The sequence below is a fragment of the Urocitellus parryii genome, chromosome 6 (assembly GCF_045843805.1).
Source record: "Urocitellus parryii isolate mUroPar1 chromosome 6, mUroPar1.hap1, whole genome shotgun sequence".
Lineage (NCBI taxonomy): Eukaryota > Metazoa > Chordata > Mammalia > Rodentia > Sciuridae > Urocitellus > Urocitellus parryii.
This window is the reverse complement of record NC_135536.1, coordinates 16,862,911-16,877,574: the sequence shown is the minus strand read 5'-3', so window position 1 is coordinate 16,877,574 and position 14,664 is coordinate 16,862,911. Positions and strand designations below refer to the sequence as shown.

The following is a 14,664-nucleotide window of genomic DNA, read 5'->3' as shown; positions in this document are numbered from 1 at the left end:
AGAAGATGATATACAATCAATCAACAAATATATGAAAAAAAAATGATCATCATCTCTAGCAATTAGAGAAATGCAAATCAAAACTACTCTAAGATTTCATGTCACTCCAGTCAGAATGGCAGCTATTATGCATACAAACAACAATAAGTGTTGGTGAGAATGCGGGGTGGGTGGGGGATGGGGGGAGAGGTACACTCATACACTGCTGGTGGGACTTCAAATTGGTGCAGCCAATATGGAAAGCAGTGTGGAGATTCCTTGGAAAACTGGGAATGGAACCACCATTTGACCCAGGTATCCCTCTCCTCGACCTATACCCAAAGGACTTAAAAACAGCATACTACAGGGACACAGCCACATCGATGTTTATAGCAGCACAATTCATAATAGCTAAATTGTAGAACCAACCTAGATGCCCTTCAGTAGATGAATGGATAAAAAAATGTGGTATATATACACAATAGAATATTACAATAAAAGAGATAAAATCATGGCATTGCAGATAAATGGATGGAGTTGGAGAATATAATGCTAAGTGAAGTTAATCAATCCCCCAGGGCTGGAGATGTGGCTCAGCGGTAGCGCGCTCGCCTGGCATGCGTGCGGCCCGGGTTCGATCCTCAGCACCACATACCAACAAAGATGTTGTGTCCGCCGAGAACTAAAAAATAAATATTAAAAAAAAATTCTCTCTCTCTCTCTCTCTCTCTCCTCTCTCACTCTCTCTTAAAAAAAAAAAAAAATCAATCCCCCAAAAAACAAATGCCAAATGTTTTCTCCGATATATGAAGGCTGATTCATAGTGGGATAGGGAGGGGAGCACGGGAGGAATAGAAGAACTCTGGATAGGACAAAGGGTTGGGAGGGGAAGGGAGAAAGCATGGGGTTAGAAATGATGGTGGAATGAGATGGACATCATTAGCCAAAGTACATGTATGAAGACATGAATGGTGTGAATATACTTTGTATACAACCAGAGATATGAAAAATTGTGCTGTATATGTGTAATATGAATTGTAATACATTCCACTATCACATATAACAAATTAGAATAAATTTTTTTTAAAAATGCCTGTATCAATAAAATCAAAATAAATCAGACATCCAATTTCATTATACAGTGAAACCTATATTTTAAATATTTTTCCTAACCAAATATATTCCAGATCAGTATAACTTTGTTTCCCCTTAAGACTTGAGCTATTATGAAAGTAATAACAATAAAGGCACACTAAACCATTTACATTTATTCTAATTTAAGTGTATAAAATGTTTAAATACATTGCTTCTCTTGTCACCCCCCAAAATTAATCCTAAATCTAATCTAATCATGTCTCTACCAATTTCCAATAAGAAACAGGTTACATAAGCATGTTAAATTAAACTACAAGGATATAATCAATAAAATCTAGACAGTGAGAAACTTAACAATATAGTTTCTTCAACAAATAAATTAAAAGAAAAAAATCCCTAAAGATTAAAAGAGGCTTAAATATCAACAAATCACAATGTATGAATCTTAAATTAATCCAGTTTCAACCAAATAAAACAGTAAAGAAATGATAACAGGCATCTGGTAATATCATTAAGCTTTAATTTTTATGTAATAATCATATTTTTATAAAAGAATTTATATCTTTAGAAATACATGGTAAATTTTTTATGGAAAAAATAATATAAAATGTCTGAGATTTGTTTCAAAATAATGTGAGGAGGAAGAAGAAAGGAGTAAGTATGAGTGGAGAACTAGTCAGGGGTTCTTAGTTTTTCAGGCTCAGTGACAGGAACATAAATATTCATTATTCTGCTATCTTTGTGTACTTTCAAAATTCTCCACAGAAGAAAGGAAAAAAGCAAATGTAGAGATCAAACAGATTTCAAAATAGAACATGTTCCACACATATACATATTCAATTTTTCAAATGTTTATAAGAATCTAATGGTGAATAAAATATAAATTCACTGGGAAACCCAGTCCTGACCTCTCAGGGCCCACAGTTGAAGCAGAGATGGATTAAGGAATAGGATCAAAGCTATGCTACTAAGGACATATGACAAAAGTTAGTTGGTGAACACACCAAACCATTTACAAGTGTTCATGCAAAAACTCCCAGCCACAGAAACCTGACTTAGGAACTAATTTCACAACACTGCCTTTAAAATTTACAAAATTAAACACTACTCTGCCATTATCTACATAAAGCCCTGTTTCATTACTCCAAATAACAACACATATTTAAATATTACCAAACATTTCTTTGTCACAGAAAGATCCCTGAGTACATACACTTCAAAGGGAAAGCTATGAACCATGAGTTACCTTCCGAGAAAGAAATGAAACAGGGACGAGAAGACAAAAACAAAGACAGTCCACACCCAGATCAAGAAGAAAGAAAATGCCAGTTTTCGAAGTAAAGTGTGCCTTACCCTATCACATCAATCACCTTCCAGAGCGCAGAGTCCAGCAGCATGGAAGTAGAAATAGGCTCCCAGAGATTATCACTTGCTATGATTTTGACTTTCTGGAGACCCTGAGTGTTCAGCATCCGTCTCAACACCTTTTGAGAGAGAAACAGAGAGAGCACAGGAATTAATAATTGTTACAAATGAGTTTTCTGCTATTGAATTATGACCAAAATAGCTAAAATATCTTCAAAACAGCATTCTGGATGATGATTTCAATATATATTATTTCTCAAAAGAAATGTGCCTTCTGAGGCAAAATGTTTTATAGGGTTTTCCCTCTGACTTTAAAATTATGTTCAATCAGAGAACTTAGAGGGTAGAAGGTGGGGAATAAAAGCAAAAATAATCTAAAATATAATACTACCCAGAAACAGCCATTATTATTTTGGTATACTTTCTTACAGGAATTTTCCTGTGCAGACTTAATAATAAAATTGAGATCATATTATACATACCATTTAGTAAAATACTTTAACCTCATCTTATTTTAAGCTTTTCTTAATGTCTTTAAATATTCTGCCATTATTAGAAATATTACAGTTCCTAATATTTTGTACCATATTAGAGGAACTAAGGAAAATTCCATTCCTACTATTGTCTTTCACATTTATAAACAGGACAGAAAATTTTAAAATCTACTTAAATTTAAACATACGAAATTTAAAAGAAAGTAGCTAAAGTTTAACAGGAAATAAACACACAAAGCACAAATTGAGTGCTTTCACTGGTGCTTGGAACCATCCATGGGCCCATGAGGACTCCCAAGGCAGCACAAGATGGAGCCCTCACCCGCAGGTGCAGACACACTCAACAGGACACCAAAACGACCACAGTGAACTAGAACATCAAAAAGCAGGTACATAACAAAATATATGGATAGTCTACAGGTATGACAGGAGCAGAGATGACACCATTTTACCCAGGATCAGAAGAATCTGATTTAACAGCAGAAGCAGCTCTTGATGGATGGATACAAACAAGCTCCCTGCTATCCATACATCCAAACACTTCAAACTGTCTGGCATACAGAAGCTCAACAGTATCAGTTGAATTGATTGCGATAAGCAAGCATAAACAATTTTGCAAGCTTTCTTTTCACCTTTAACTTTTCAGAACTCAGGAAATTTCCATTTATTTAATAATGCTCTTTTAGGAGGCAAATAATAAAAGCTCTAATTATTTTAGAAAATATGGTGAGAACTGGAGTGACAATCCAAATATATCTTTCAAACAAGGTCAGTTGAGTCTGAGGGAACCCTGAAAGCAACACAAGATCCTTAGTAGTAGATAAGAGACCAACTCAAGATTCAGCAGGACAGAGAATTCCTGTGCCTCTATTAGGAGATCAGCCTTGAGTTTCATCACTCTAAAACCTTTCTTATTCATACAGAGAAGAGATCGAGCAACTTAGTCGAATTTGTATTTGTCACTATGTATATACCTCAATTTTTCTAGTCCTGTTCCTAGATGATCATAAGTCAGATTGCTTAGTTTTTACACAGTACATTTGAATAACATTTCAAAACATACAAATATATAAGCTATGATTTATAAATAAATTTCCATCCCAAAGTCAGTATGATTAGCAGTATTCTTTCTGTAAAATTTCATCAACCATATTTTCAAATGTTTTGGGGGAAGAAACTTTCCATTAAAAAAAATGCTTATTTATAAGATACATTAAAAGGATGAGGTTCTGGAGGATCCAGACACTGCAAATTCATTTCTTTCTACCACCCCCAGATCCTTGATGAAATTTTACAGACACAATTTTAAAACCCTAAGAATACCATGAAAACCAGACTAAATCATAAATTTAATTATACAACAAAAAATAAAATTTAAAAGAAGTAGTACCCTTATCATCTTTATATAACTTGCTTTTATTATATTTATTTCTACTCTTAAAACCAGATCCTCGGGCTGGGGATGTAGCCCAGTTAGTAAAGTGCTTGCCTCACATGTACAAGACCCTGAGTTCAATCTCCAGCATCAAAAAAAAAAAAAAAAAAAAAATCCTCGTTCTTTCCAGGAGTCATCTTAATGTATACTATATGGAATTCATTAAGGTTATCAAACCTGAGCACTACATTCATTTGTCTTTATTGAACTATAGGCAATAGTTCCAATAGAAATAGATTCCAATAGAAATCTGTAGATTCCAATAGAATCCTACTGAAAAAAAAAAAACTGACAAGCACAAGCTAAAAGTTTCTATATTCTGAGACATTTTCCTTCAGGTAATCTAGTAAAATAAAAAGAAATGAAGTCTAAACTGTTCATAACACTGATGATGAGTCTGAGACCAATAATTAATCTCCCAAATCAGGTGAGTTCAATTGGAATACAGTGGTGTTAAAACAGTAAAAACTAATTATAATTATTATAGCAATAAGTAAAAAAATAATAACAACAAAATAGCTACTTCAGTCCCAAATCATTGATTTAAAAGAAAAAGGAAACCAGATTCTAATACTTCTAATACTTCTCACAAATGAAATAAAAACTAGAGAGACACATGTATAATCACAAAAAAGAAAGCAAGATTTGAAAAGTCAAATGTGGTTAGATGCAAAGCTCAGCACTTTGCACTGTTATGATACAATAGCAATCCTGTCTACCTGTTTGGGAGACATTATGCTATACATGGGATAATGGCTTCTGCTCTGTGCTCTTGCTTTCATCAAGCTCTGCACTCAGCAGTCAGGACATTCAATTAACAAGCCTTGTACTTCAATGGCACCTCCACTGCCCTATCTCCCACACCCAACCTACTCACTCCCACAACCCTACTGGTAATGCTGGTATCCTGGAGTTGACTTGAGTTACCTGGCTCTGGCTGCAATGGCTATTATCAAACTTAGTCCTCTCTCCCACCCTATATCTATAGAATAGTTAAAATGTGCCATCAATTTAGTGAACACATTAGCGTACTGATTGGGCTCAGTGCCCTGCTTCTCCTTTCTTATTTAATTCATCTTTCAAGACTTGCTCCTTCCCCACATTCTTTTGTTTCAGACTTTGTCTCCTTGCAAATGTGTGCCCCACCTTCAACTTGAGCAGTCCCTAAAATCTTAAAAGATTCTAACTACATATCACCTCCTTATTAGACTTCCCTAATCAACTCAGGGAAGGGTGTCATCTCTGGGTGCCCCCTGAGAATCCTGTATTGCACTGTTCTGTTAAAGAAGTTAAGACTGATATTTTAGTTGTCTCTATCTGACTGTCTATCCACTGCCCAGACTTCCTTTGGGCAGAATGGATATTCCCTACCCTGTGTTCCAGGCAGGTCAATGCCTGACACACTGGGTATTAAACAAATGTTTGCTAACTCAAGGATTGAATGATAAACAAAATAAACATATTGAAATTATCTGCTTAAAAATATTAAATACCCAAATTAAATAAAAAATTTAAGAATTAAAATAAAATATTACCACAAAATTGTATTTCTTAAGGAAAAGTGACATAGACAAGACAAATAAATCCGAAAAATAACCTAAGACTCGCTCAACCTGAAAAGTGAAACTACCTTTTATGCAAAAGGCAGGAGTTATTATTATGACAAGAATTAATATTTTCAGTTTTTTCTTTCCTGAAAAATAAAAATGATAGTATGCCTCGCCAGGGGGCTTATAAAAATTAAACTGAAATAATTTTTAAAAGTTGCTCAAAAATAAAACAGTTTGCAAATTTTAGGTGCTACCTCTTTGCTAATCACAAATGGAAATATACTATATATAGTACACTCTAATATAACAGGCATTTCAAAGAAAAGAAGAATGACAATATATGCTACATATTATTTAACAATAATAAAAAGAAAAAGCTAAATTTCTTAAGTCCTTAAGGTCTAAAATGACATAATTATTTTAAAACTAATCTATTTTTTGTTGTGTTTTGTTTTGTGTTGATCCTGAAGATTGTGCATGTAAATATGCACTCTAGTCTGAGCTATGCCCCCAACCCCACAAAACTAATAAAATTTAAAATAGGAAAATCCCACCCAACTCTTCAGATAAAGACAATTCAGAGATTACAGAGAATTACATATACTTTAATATCAAGATTATATACTTAAGATTCTACTTTAATTTTATGTCACAATTAGCAAAATAAAAAACCGTGCTGAAATAAATATGTGTTTCTACTATAAATTTCCTACTAATTTCTAGGTATATGGAACCACTGAAATTCACAAATAACTTAAAGATCAAAAGATATTAAAGTTGTACATACCTTGATATAATTGCTATCAAATGATCTTTCATTCCAAATCTATAAAACAAAAAGCCAATAAGTTTAAATTGAAAGTTTTCAAGTATCAGAAAGTAGATGCTAAGATGTTACTTCTCATACTTTCATTTTATTTGATAAGCCTTTTTTCCTACCTTATAGAATCTGCTGCCATATATTTTAGAAACATTTATAAGACAATATAACTCCTTTAAACTCACATATTATTCTTAAAAACAAAATATTTGGTGGTTATTTTTCAAAAATCCCTTTGTTCCAGATGGTCCCAACAATGGAATATACATTAATTCGATATTCAATAAATAAATATTTATTATTTAAAATTTCTTACATACATGACAATAGTGGAATGCATTACAATCATAATTATCCATTCACAGCACAATTTTTCATAACTCTGTATATAAAAAGTATGTTCACACCAAATATTAATGGTACAAGGTATGCCAGGACTATAGCAGGCACTGGAGAACTAACAGATGTGAAGAGTATTGTAATAATTCTGACAAGATCCCTACAGGCATACCTGAAAGTCACTCATTAATTAGGACATCATAACAGGAAAAGATTTTAAGCACACAGAGAATCACAAGGTTGTGCTAGATCCCCAAAGAAAACCGAGGGACAAAAATCGCACACAAATCACTTAGGTTAGAATCACGAAGCATGGGGGCTCAACAATGAAAGAGAACTTCTATGACTTTTATTTTGCAGTTCAGAACAATAACTGAGAAAAGCCTACAGTCCTGGTACTATAAAGAATTCCTTATCAAAGAAATTCCTCACCATAGCATGTGATTATCAAGTGTGAGTCACCCACTATTTACCAGAAACATTTTCTAAAGATGAGTGTGACATAATTGAAAGCTATTGGTTCCAATCCTACGTTCTGTCTCATTGTGGGTTAAAATGCCTTGACATTTAAGTTCTCAAATACAGACTAACTTTCAGTTGTAATTTGGAAAAGGCTAGCAAAAACAAGTACATCTGTGTTTCTGGCTTCCTACAGCCGTTGTTCATTCTCATGCAGTTGTGTGATACAGTGTGTCCCTTGCTCACCGAACTAAAGAATTTATTAATCTTGGTATCCCTGGAATATTTAGCTTTGCAACAGCAGGAATTGGGTAAATGCTTACTGATAATCTAACTCATAACTGCATAAAATTTAAAACATCCTTTGGTAGATGGCATATTAATAAGCAAATGCTTATGGAAATCTACTCTGCATATGAATGAGCTATGCAGGGTACCATGCAACCTGAGACACACCTCCAGTCTGCCAACAGATTAGCTTTAGAGACACACAATATCGTGGTTTTTTTTTTTTTTTACAACATCGTGTTTTATAGTTTTTAAATCATTAAAAGATGTTAAGTAAAGTTTAGGACAGGAAGAGACAGATTTCAGCCTGCCTGCCAAATCTAGCTACCACCTGTATTTGCAGAGCCTGAGAGCTAAAAATGGTTTCTACTTTTAAGTGGTTACATTTTAAATAGATACATAATTACCATAAAAATATCTTTAATACTGCATTTTGACCTACAAATCATGAAACACTTGTGTGCTGGCCCTTTAAGAAAGTTTGTCAATCCCTGGTTAAGGACAATAACAAAAGACTCATGCAATAAAATAAGAATAATTATGGGATAAAATAAAGGTCCATTGACAAATAAAAATTTTTTTTAAAAAAAAGAATGATTATGAAGCTATACAGGAAACACAGTATTGGTAAGAACTAGAAAAATTACGAAAGGCTTGGAAGATGGAGAAGCTGAGTTAGTGGGCATAAAAAAACAAAAAACTTTGTAAACAGTTAAGAGAAGGTATACATTCAGTACAGTTTTTAAAAGTGGGAAGAATTTGAATGGGGGGGAAAAAAGAACAAATTAGTCTCATGACACAAAATGGTTAGTCAACAAAGTGCTACAGAACCAAATTACTTTTAAAAATTACAAATGTTCAAAAATGAATATTTTAAATATACTACTAACTCCAATATAATCAATGTCCAAATCATGATAACGCTTGGCACCCAAAATCCAGCTCACGATGTAGTAGGCAGTCAGCTCCAGATTTACATAAGGCCAGTTGAAACCTTTTCCCAGCCATCCAGGGAAGGACCATGGCAACCCTGTGGAGAGAAGAAGAGAGGTTAAAGGCAGGGGTGAACAGCGCTGGCACTGGAACAGAGACTTAGAGGCTTCTCTTGCTAAAAGCATCGATGCTTCACTTGAGCCTGCAAATGTCCTGTGGTAACAAAAGCCGACAAAACTTGGCATGTCTGCCTTCATTTGTTATCTGTCTCCTTTCTTTCTGTCTTATACTCTGGGTCAGATTCCCACTCAGCTCTGCACATAGACAAGTTAATCATTTAAAGAGTGTTCATTTAAAGCTAGTGATCCTCCCCCGTCAAGGCTGAAGGTACCAAGACAAGAGTACTAAGCGTCCTCATAATCAAGAGATTGTCAACTGTCCTGATCTAAACCCCAAGAATGACACCTATAAGTCTCCAGTCACTGCCTTAAACCTACAGGAACTAACTCCATCTTGCCTTTTTGACTTGTCCTTTTGTCCCCAGTCATTTTCTCCTGCACCTATCTTAGAACAGCAAGCCTCGCAGGCAGACCATCCCATAATGAGACTGCCCCCCAAGTAGGACAAATTACCCCATGATGAGGGTTACCCCCTGGAGCAGGTGCAATCATCCCATCATGGAACCAAATTACCTCCTCAAGCCCAGAGCCAGCAGGACCTTGCAGACATGAGACCATGACCAACCAGACCCTGGCTAACCAAGACTGACTGCTTTGCCAGCTAAGCAAACACCATACTTTGCCCTCATTCCCCTTTCTCTAAAGCCTCAAAGCTCTCGTCATCTCCTTTAGACAGACATTAGGTCGCTTGACCTCTCTGTTCTTCCTCTCTGTGTGGCCATGCTGAATGAAGCCCCTTTCCTGCCTTCCCACTGCTCATGTCTTCAACTGGCTTTAGGGATGAGTGGCCACACCAGGAAGAACAGAGAGGTCAAGTGGCAGCACTGTTGAAAACAATAAAAACACCCAGCTAAGCCACAGTGAGGCTGGGATTTAGGATAAGGAGAGAGAAATATGGAATGTTAAGGGAAACACCCTCAGGACATTGAGATGCAGAAATTACAGTTGTAAACTTTGGCCCATGCCCTTGGTCTATGACCTTGGCCCATGTCCTTATGAAATGAGGGAAATATACAAGGATAAGAAAACTGGCATGAAATTATACAGCTCCACCATGGATCCACCTATAGTGTGGCCCCCCCATACAGCCCTTCTATAAATATTGGATCCTCCCAAGACAGCCCGCATTCTCCTCACCTAAATAAACCTCTGTCTATGCCTTTGCATGGCTCGTGCTGAAATTCTGTCACATATGTTAAGAGCCTCTCTGGTCCTGAGTTCCCCCCTTCCATTAGGAACTCCTTGCACTCTTCTCCAGAGATAACTCTTCTCCCATGATATCTCTTGGTACCCAAATGTAGGGCTTCAGAAGCACTGACATTGCTAAGTATTATCAAATATTTTCTGTCATGACTGACTTATTCCGTTAGTTCCTATAGCTATAAACACCTCTCCCCACCCTTCTCTCTTTCTCTCTTTCTCTATTTCTTCCACTTTCAAAGACCAGAGAGCCTAATCTTGATCCACCTCATTTGCCAAGGGTCCCCTTCCTGGGTGGCTGAGAAATCCCTAGGCCATGTGGGAATAAGGTAGCAATAAGGTGGCAGGGATCTGAAAAGAGTCTTTGAACTCTAAAACCACAAAGGAGCTCAGTGGTCCTTTTTAAAGCTCTTTCTTTCTCTTATGCCATATAGTGGGGAAAAAAATAAAACCACAGACATTGAGAAACCTAAACAGGTAATGTTCTTATTCTTTCTCTTCCTCCTTTCCTAAGCCAAAAGCCCTTTTCTCCCTTAAGATAAATGCTTGTCTATAAAAGCACAGAAGACAGGAGAGTCCCTTAGGCCAAAATACTCCATTCCTGGGTCAGAGGGAACATAAAGTGCTCATCTTCAAGGCATATACGAAGGATTGGTGTCCCAGCATTTTGAGCACCCCTTCGTTTTGCCAAATGCAGGGTTCACCCAAGACACAATGTTGGAGGGACCTGGCCTTGACAGGACAGTCAAGGTAGCTGCATCTATTAATCACCATGTTCAGACCCAATACACACAGTAGCCAATCTAACTCTAAGCTTCTGCTATAATCTCCCAACCCTAAATTTCAGCTAAAACTTGTAAGTCCTAAGGCACACCTCGTGGTCAGTCCTCCCTCATCCCCTTTCCAAACCATCTCTTCACAGTCTCCCTTACCCACCCCAGCTAAACGTCCTTATCCTAGAGGCTGCAGTTCTTACCATCAGGGAAACTGGGGGCTTGTAAAAAGGAGATGCAAGGCTGTACCCTGTCAAGAGTCACAGTTTGCCAGGCAAACACCTGTAATCCCAGAGGCTAAGGAGGCTGAGGAAGGAGGATTGAGAGTTCAAAGCCGGCCTCAACAAAGGCGAGACGCTAAGCAACTCAGTGAGACCCTGTCTCTAAGTTAAATACAAACCGGCCTGGGGATGTGGCTCAGTGGTCAAGTGCCCCTGAGTTCAATCCCTGGTACCCAAAAAAGAAAAGAGTCATGGTTTGTGTGTGGCCATGAGAAACCACAGTTTCTTAGGCCCTCAGGAACCAGCCCTAAAGTTTAAATTTCTTCATTCCTTGATTTGTATGGTCATTGAACTACATGGATAACTCAGCCTAGGATGGGAAAGTTAATCACACTTCCTCCTTAATTAGGGAGGGGGAGAAAAAGAAAAACAAAATGTTAGTTTTAAAAAAAGTGGCATTTGGCAGGACAGTAAGGATTAGGTTTAAAACATAAAGTAGATCCCAATTAAGGAACAAATTTCTAATTAAAACTTACCTGACTTTGTCCTATCCCAAAGTGCCTCTAAGCTCTCTACAAAGTTTTTGTGTCTTCACTATTTAAAATAAGAAAACTTAAATTCTTGAGTGTACCTAGATTACTTGAGATCTTACAGATTTTTTTTTTTTTTTTTTTTTTTAGGATTTTTCTTATTTCTTTTCTTGAGGCTGGGTAAGGGCTATCAATCACCCTGAACACTGCCTAATGGAACAAGCATGCTCGTACCACTGATCATTTGGGACAGACTTAAAGGTCCAATCCTGGTTGGGGACTTAAAAGAGTATCCCAGAGGCTACATTATTGGACAGACTGGAAAGTCTTATCCTAATGGGGACACATAGAGTATATCCCAAAGATACTACAAAAATGTCTGATTCTGGCTAGAGACTTTTCAAAGAATACCCCAAGGCTGTTTTCTTTTCAGAAAGCCACATTGGAGATTGTGGGTAATTTAGCATACATCCCTGAGAACTCACCCCTTGGGTGCATATTAAATAATTAAAGTTAGTTTAAGACAGAGAACTAAAATCAATTTCCTTTTTTTTCTGTAATATAATTGGGTCCCAATATAAATTAGAGAATGGAGGCTTGTTCTGTAATGGGAAAAATGGACTGAGATTTGATTACCTAGGTCTCCCACTTCCCTCAAACTGTCTAAAAAACTGGCTAATTATTCAAAGTTTTTCATCTTAAGCAACTATTCAAGGGCTAACTCTCCAACTCACTGAGTCTAAAGGAAAGAGAAAGAGATCTTCCTCTTTATAAGGTTCTTTAAAAAGGAGAATCAACAGTAGTGACGGCTAACAGGGATTCACCTCATGGATGAACAAGTGGCCATTTGAACCACTGATTCAGTGTCCAGACATGAAGGACAGACCTTGCCCCAGCCATTCCTATACAGATCTCCCCCTTCACCCAGATGTGAGCATGGGGGTCCTGACTTGCTTCAGTTTCCTGAGGGAGAAAGTTGGTGCATGGGACAGAGGAAGGCTTGAGACAATTAAACGCAGTTCACAGGGCCACACTCAGGTGCACGAAGGTCTCATGTCCAAAGTCTGACACCAATAGCTCTCAAGGGTACCAAATATTAACTACTGTCTGTCTTTTGTTTCTGACTGACTTGGCCCGATGGTGGAGGGTACCCTCACTCAGTGAATCTTGAGTCCTGAGATGAAGTGTTAGTCTAATCTGAGGTCTTTGGGAAAGAGGTGACCCATTAATCCCCAGAGCATGAGCTGAGCAGTTCCTCCCTCTTCAGAAATGCTTCTACCCCAAGTCTGTCTGTCCCTGGTGTCTACCTCTTTTTTTTTTTTAATCTTTATACTAAATTAAAACTTTATTGAATAAAGAACACTCTCCAGAACACAAGATCTGATGGACCAGGTCTACATTAAATGCAATGAAGCTGAACATGACAGTAGTTTAACATGGAATGTCAAACACATTAGTATTTTCATTGTACAAAACTGTTTGTGTAGCTGATGTGCAAGAAGAATAGTATGATGATATTCAGCATTTTCACCAATCATCTGTGATGAGTTCAAAAAGGCATTTGAAGAAACTGGTAGATGTCTTCAGCATATAGTTCAAATAAATTAGTTTCATGTGCACTACTGAACCTCTTTCAACCTCTCTTGCATTCCAAATAAAATCTTAGTGCAAACATCAAAGTTGCTGGTCACTCCAAAAGACTGTCAACCTCATAAGAGAATACAAGTTCTGAATTAATGTGTATTAAGTAGGACAAAAATCAAGAATACCAGTTACTGCAAAATTCATTTAGGCACACTTAATAGTCCACTCTAAGCATTTCTTCTAATTCTCTCACATTAATGACTAAAGCTTGTTTACAGTACTAAAATTCTATCATTCAAGCATCAATGATTATATTTCAGAAAAAGGAAATCATTCATTTCAGTAATAGCATTACTGCTACATTCTAAAAAAAAAAGAAAGAAAGGAAAAAAAATCATAATTAACAAAACCAGTATCCATAATAGAATACATGGGGAAAAAACATTTTAGGAAAAAAAATGTGCTTTATTTGCACAGCAGGAATTATATAATGTAAACACCATATTGGCCCACACCACAAAATCCATGAGAAAGGTTCAAATTTGAACACTGTGTGTGCATTATTTTCAAATCTGTATTTGTGAGTTTATACTGAATCTGCTTGTACCAATACATGAGAAATTAAACACACTTTCTTCCACACACATACACATACAAGTGATTGTTAAATATTGAGCATGGCTTGCTTCCCTGACACTAAATCAAAGAAAATGCTAAGTGACATCCCAACTGTTTTAAAAATGTTTACAGAAAACATCAAATGAATGTGAATAGTAGTTGAGGAATGAAGAAAAGTGATGGCAATGATATGATGAAAGTGGATGCAAAAAAAAAAAATACTCCTGTATGCATGGCAAATGCATGGAACACCTTTTTCTGTGGGCCTTGTCTGAACTTTCAGTTGTTACCAAGAATTAAAAAAAAAAAAAAAAGTAGTAGCACAAGTCCTTTGACACCTGGAGGATTGAAAGTTTACCTTCAAAGTACAAGTTTTAACAATGGAATGTTTTAGCAGGGACATAAGAACAATCTTCTGTCTTTTTCTTGTTGCAAAGAAATAAAATGTTCAGGAAGTATTTATTCCTGGCCAAAGCTATTTCAGTTTCTTGGTACAACAAAAATTTTAAAAACATTTAGCCACAATGATCACCCACTCTTTCACATACACAGAACCATTCCTAGGGGTGTACGTTGGGGAGAAAAAGCCCTTACCTATGTATCACCTAATGCAACTCTGCTTTAGAAATTAAGTTCTTTGAATTCACTACGTTAAATATCCACATATACCTCCCTTATCCCCTCCCTCTCCACCCACCTATCCCAGACACCCCCTGATGAACCTACATATTCTAAAGTCTTTGTTGTTTTCTAAGCCTCATGACTAAGGCTGTTGAGTACCACCTCCAACTGGAACAAAATT

The 14,664-nt window shown here is 36.5% G+C and overlaps 1 protein-coding gene across 4 annotated transcripts in view; it reads right to left on the bottom strand.

Annotated features, from left to right (window-relative positions):
* Galc (galactosylceramidase) overlaps positions 1-14,664 on the bottom strand; it is a 76,376-nt gene that overhangs the window by 45,565 nt on the left and 16,147 nt on the right. For all 4 annotated transcript variants that reach the window (XM_077799465.1, XM_026401797.2, XM_077799466.1 and 1 more), the window contains exons 5-7: positions 8,715-8,854; positions 6,706-6,744; positions 2,428-2,558 (exon numbers count right to left, since the gene is read on the bottom strand). In XM_077799465.1, coding sequence (XP_077655591.1) covers positions 2,428-2,558; positions 6,706-6,744; positions 8,715-8,854 — 310 coding nt within the window. The remainder of the gene's footprint in view (positions 1-2,427; positions 2,559-6,705; positions 6,745-8,714; positions 8,855-14,664) is intronic.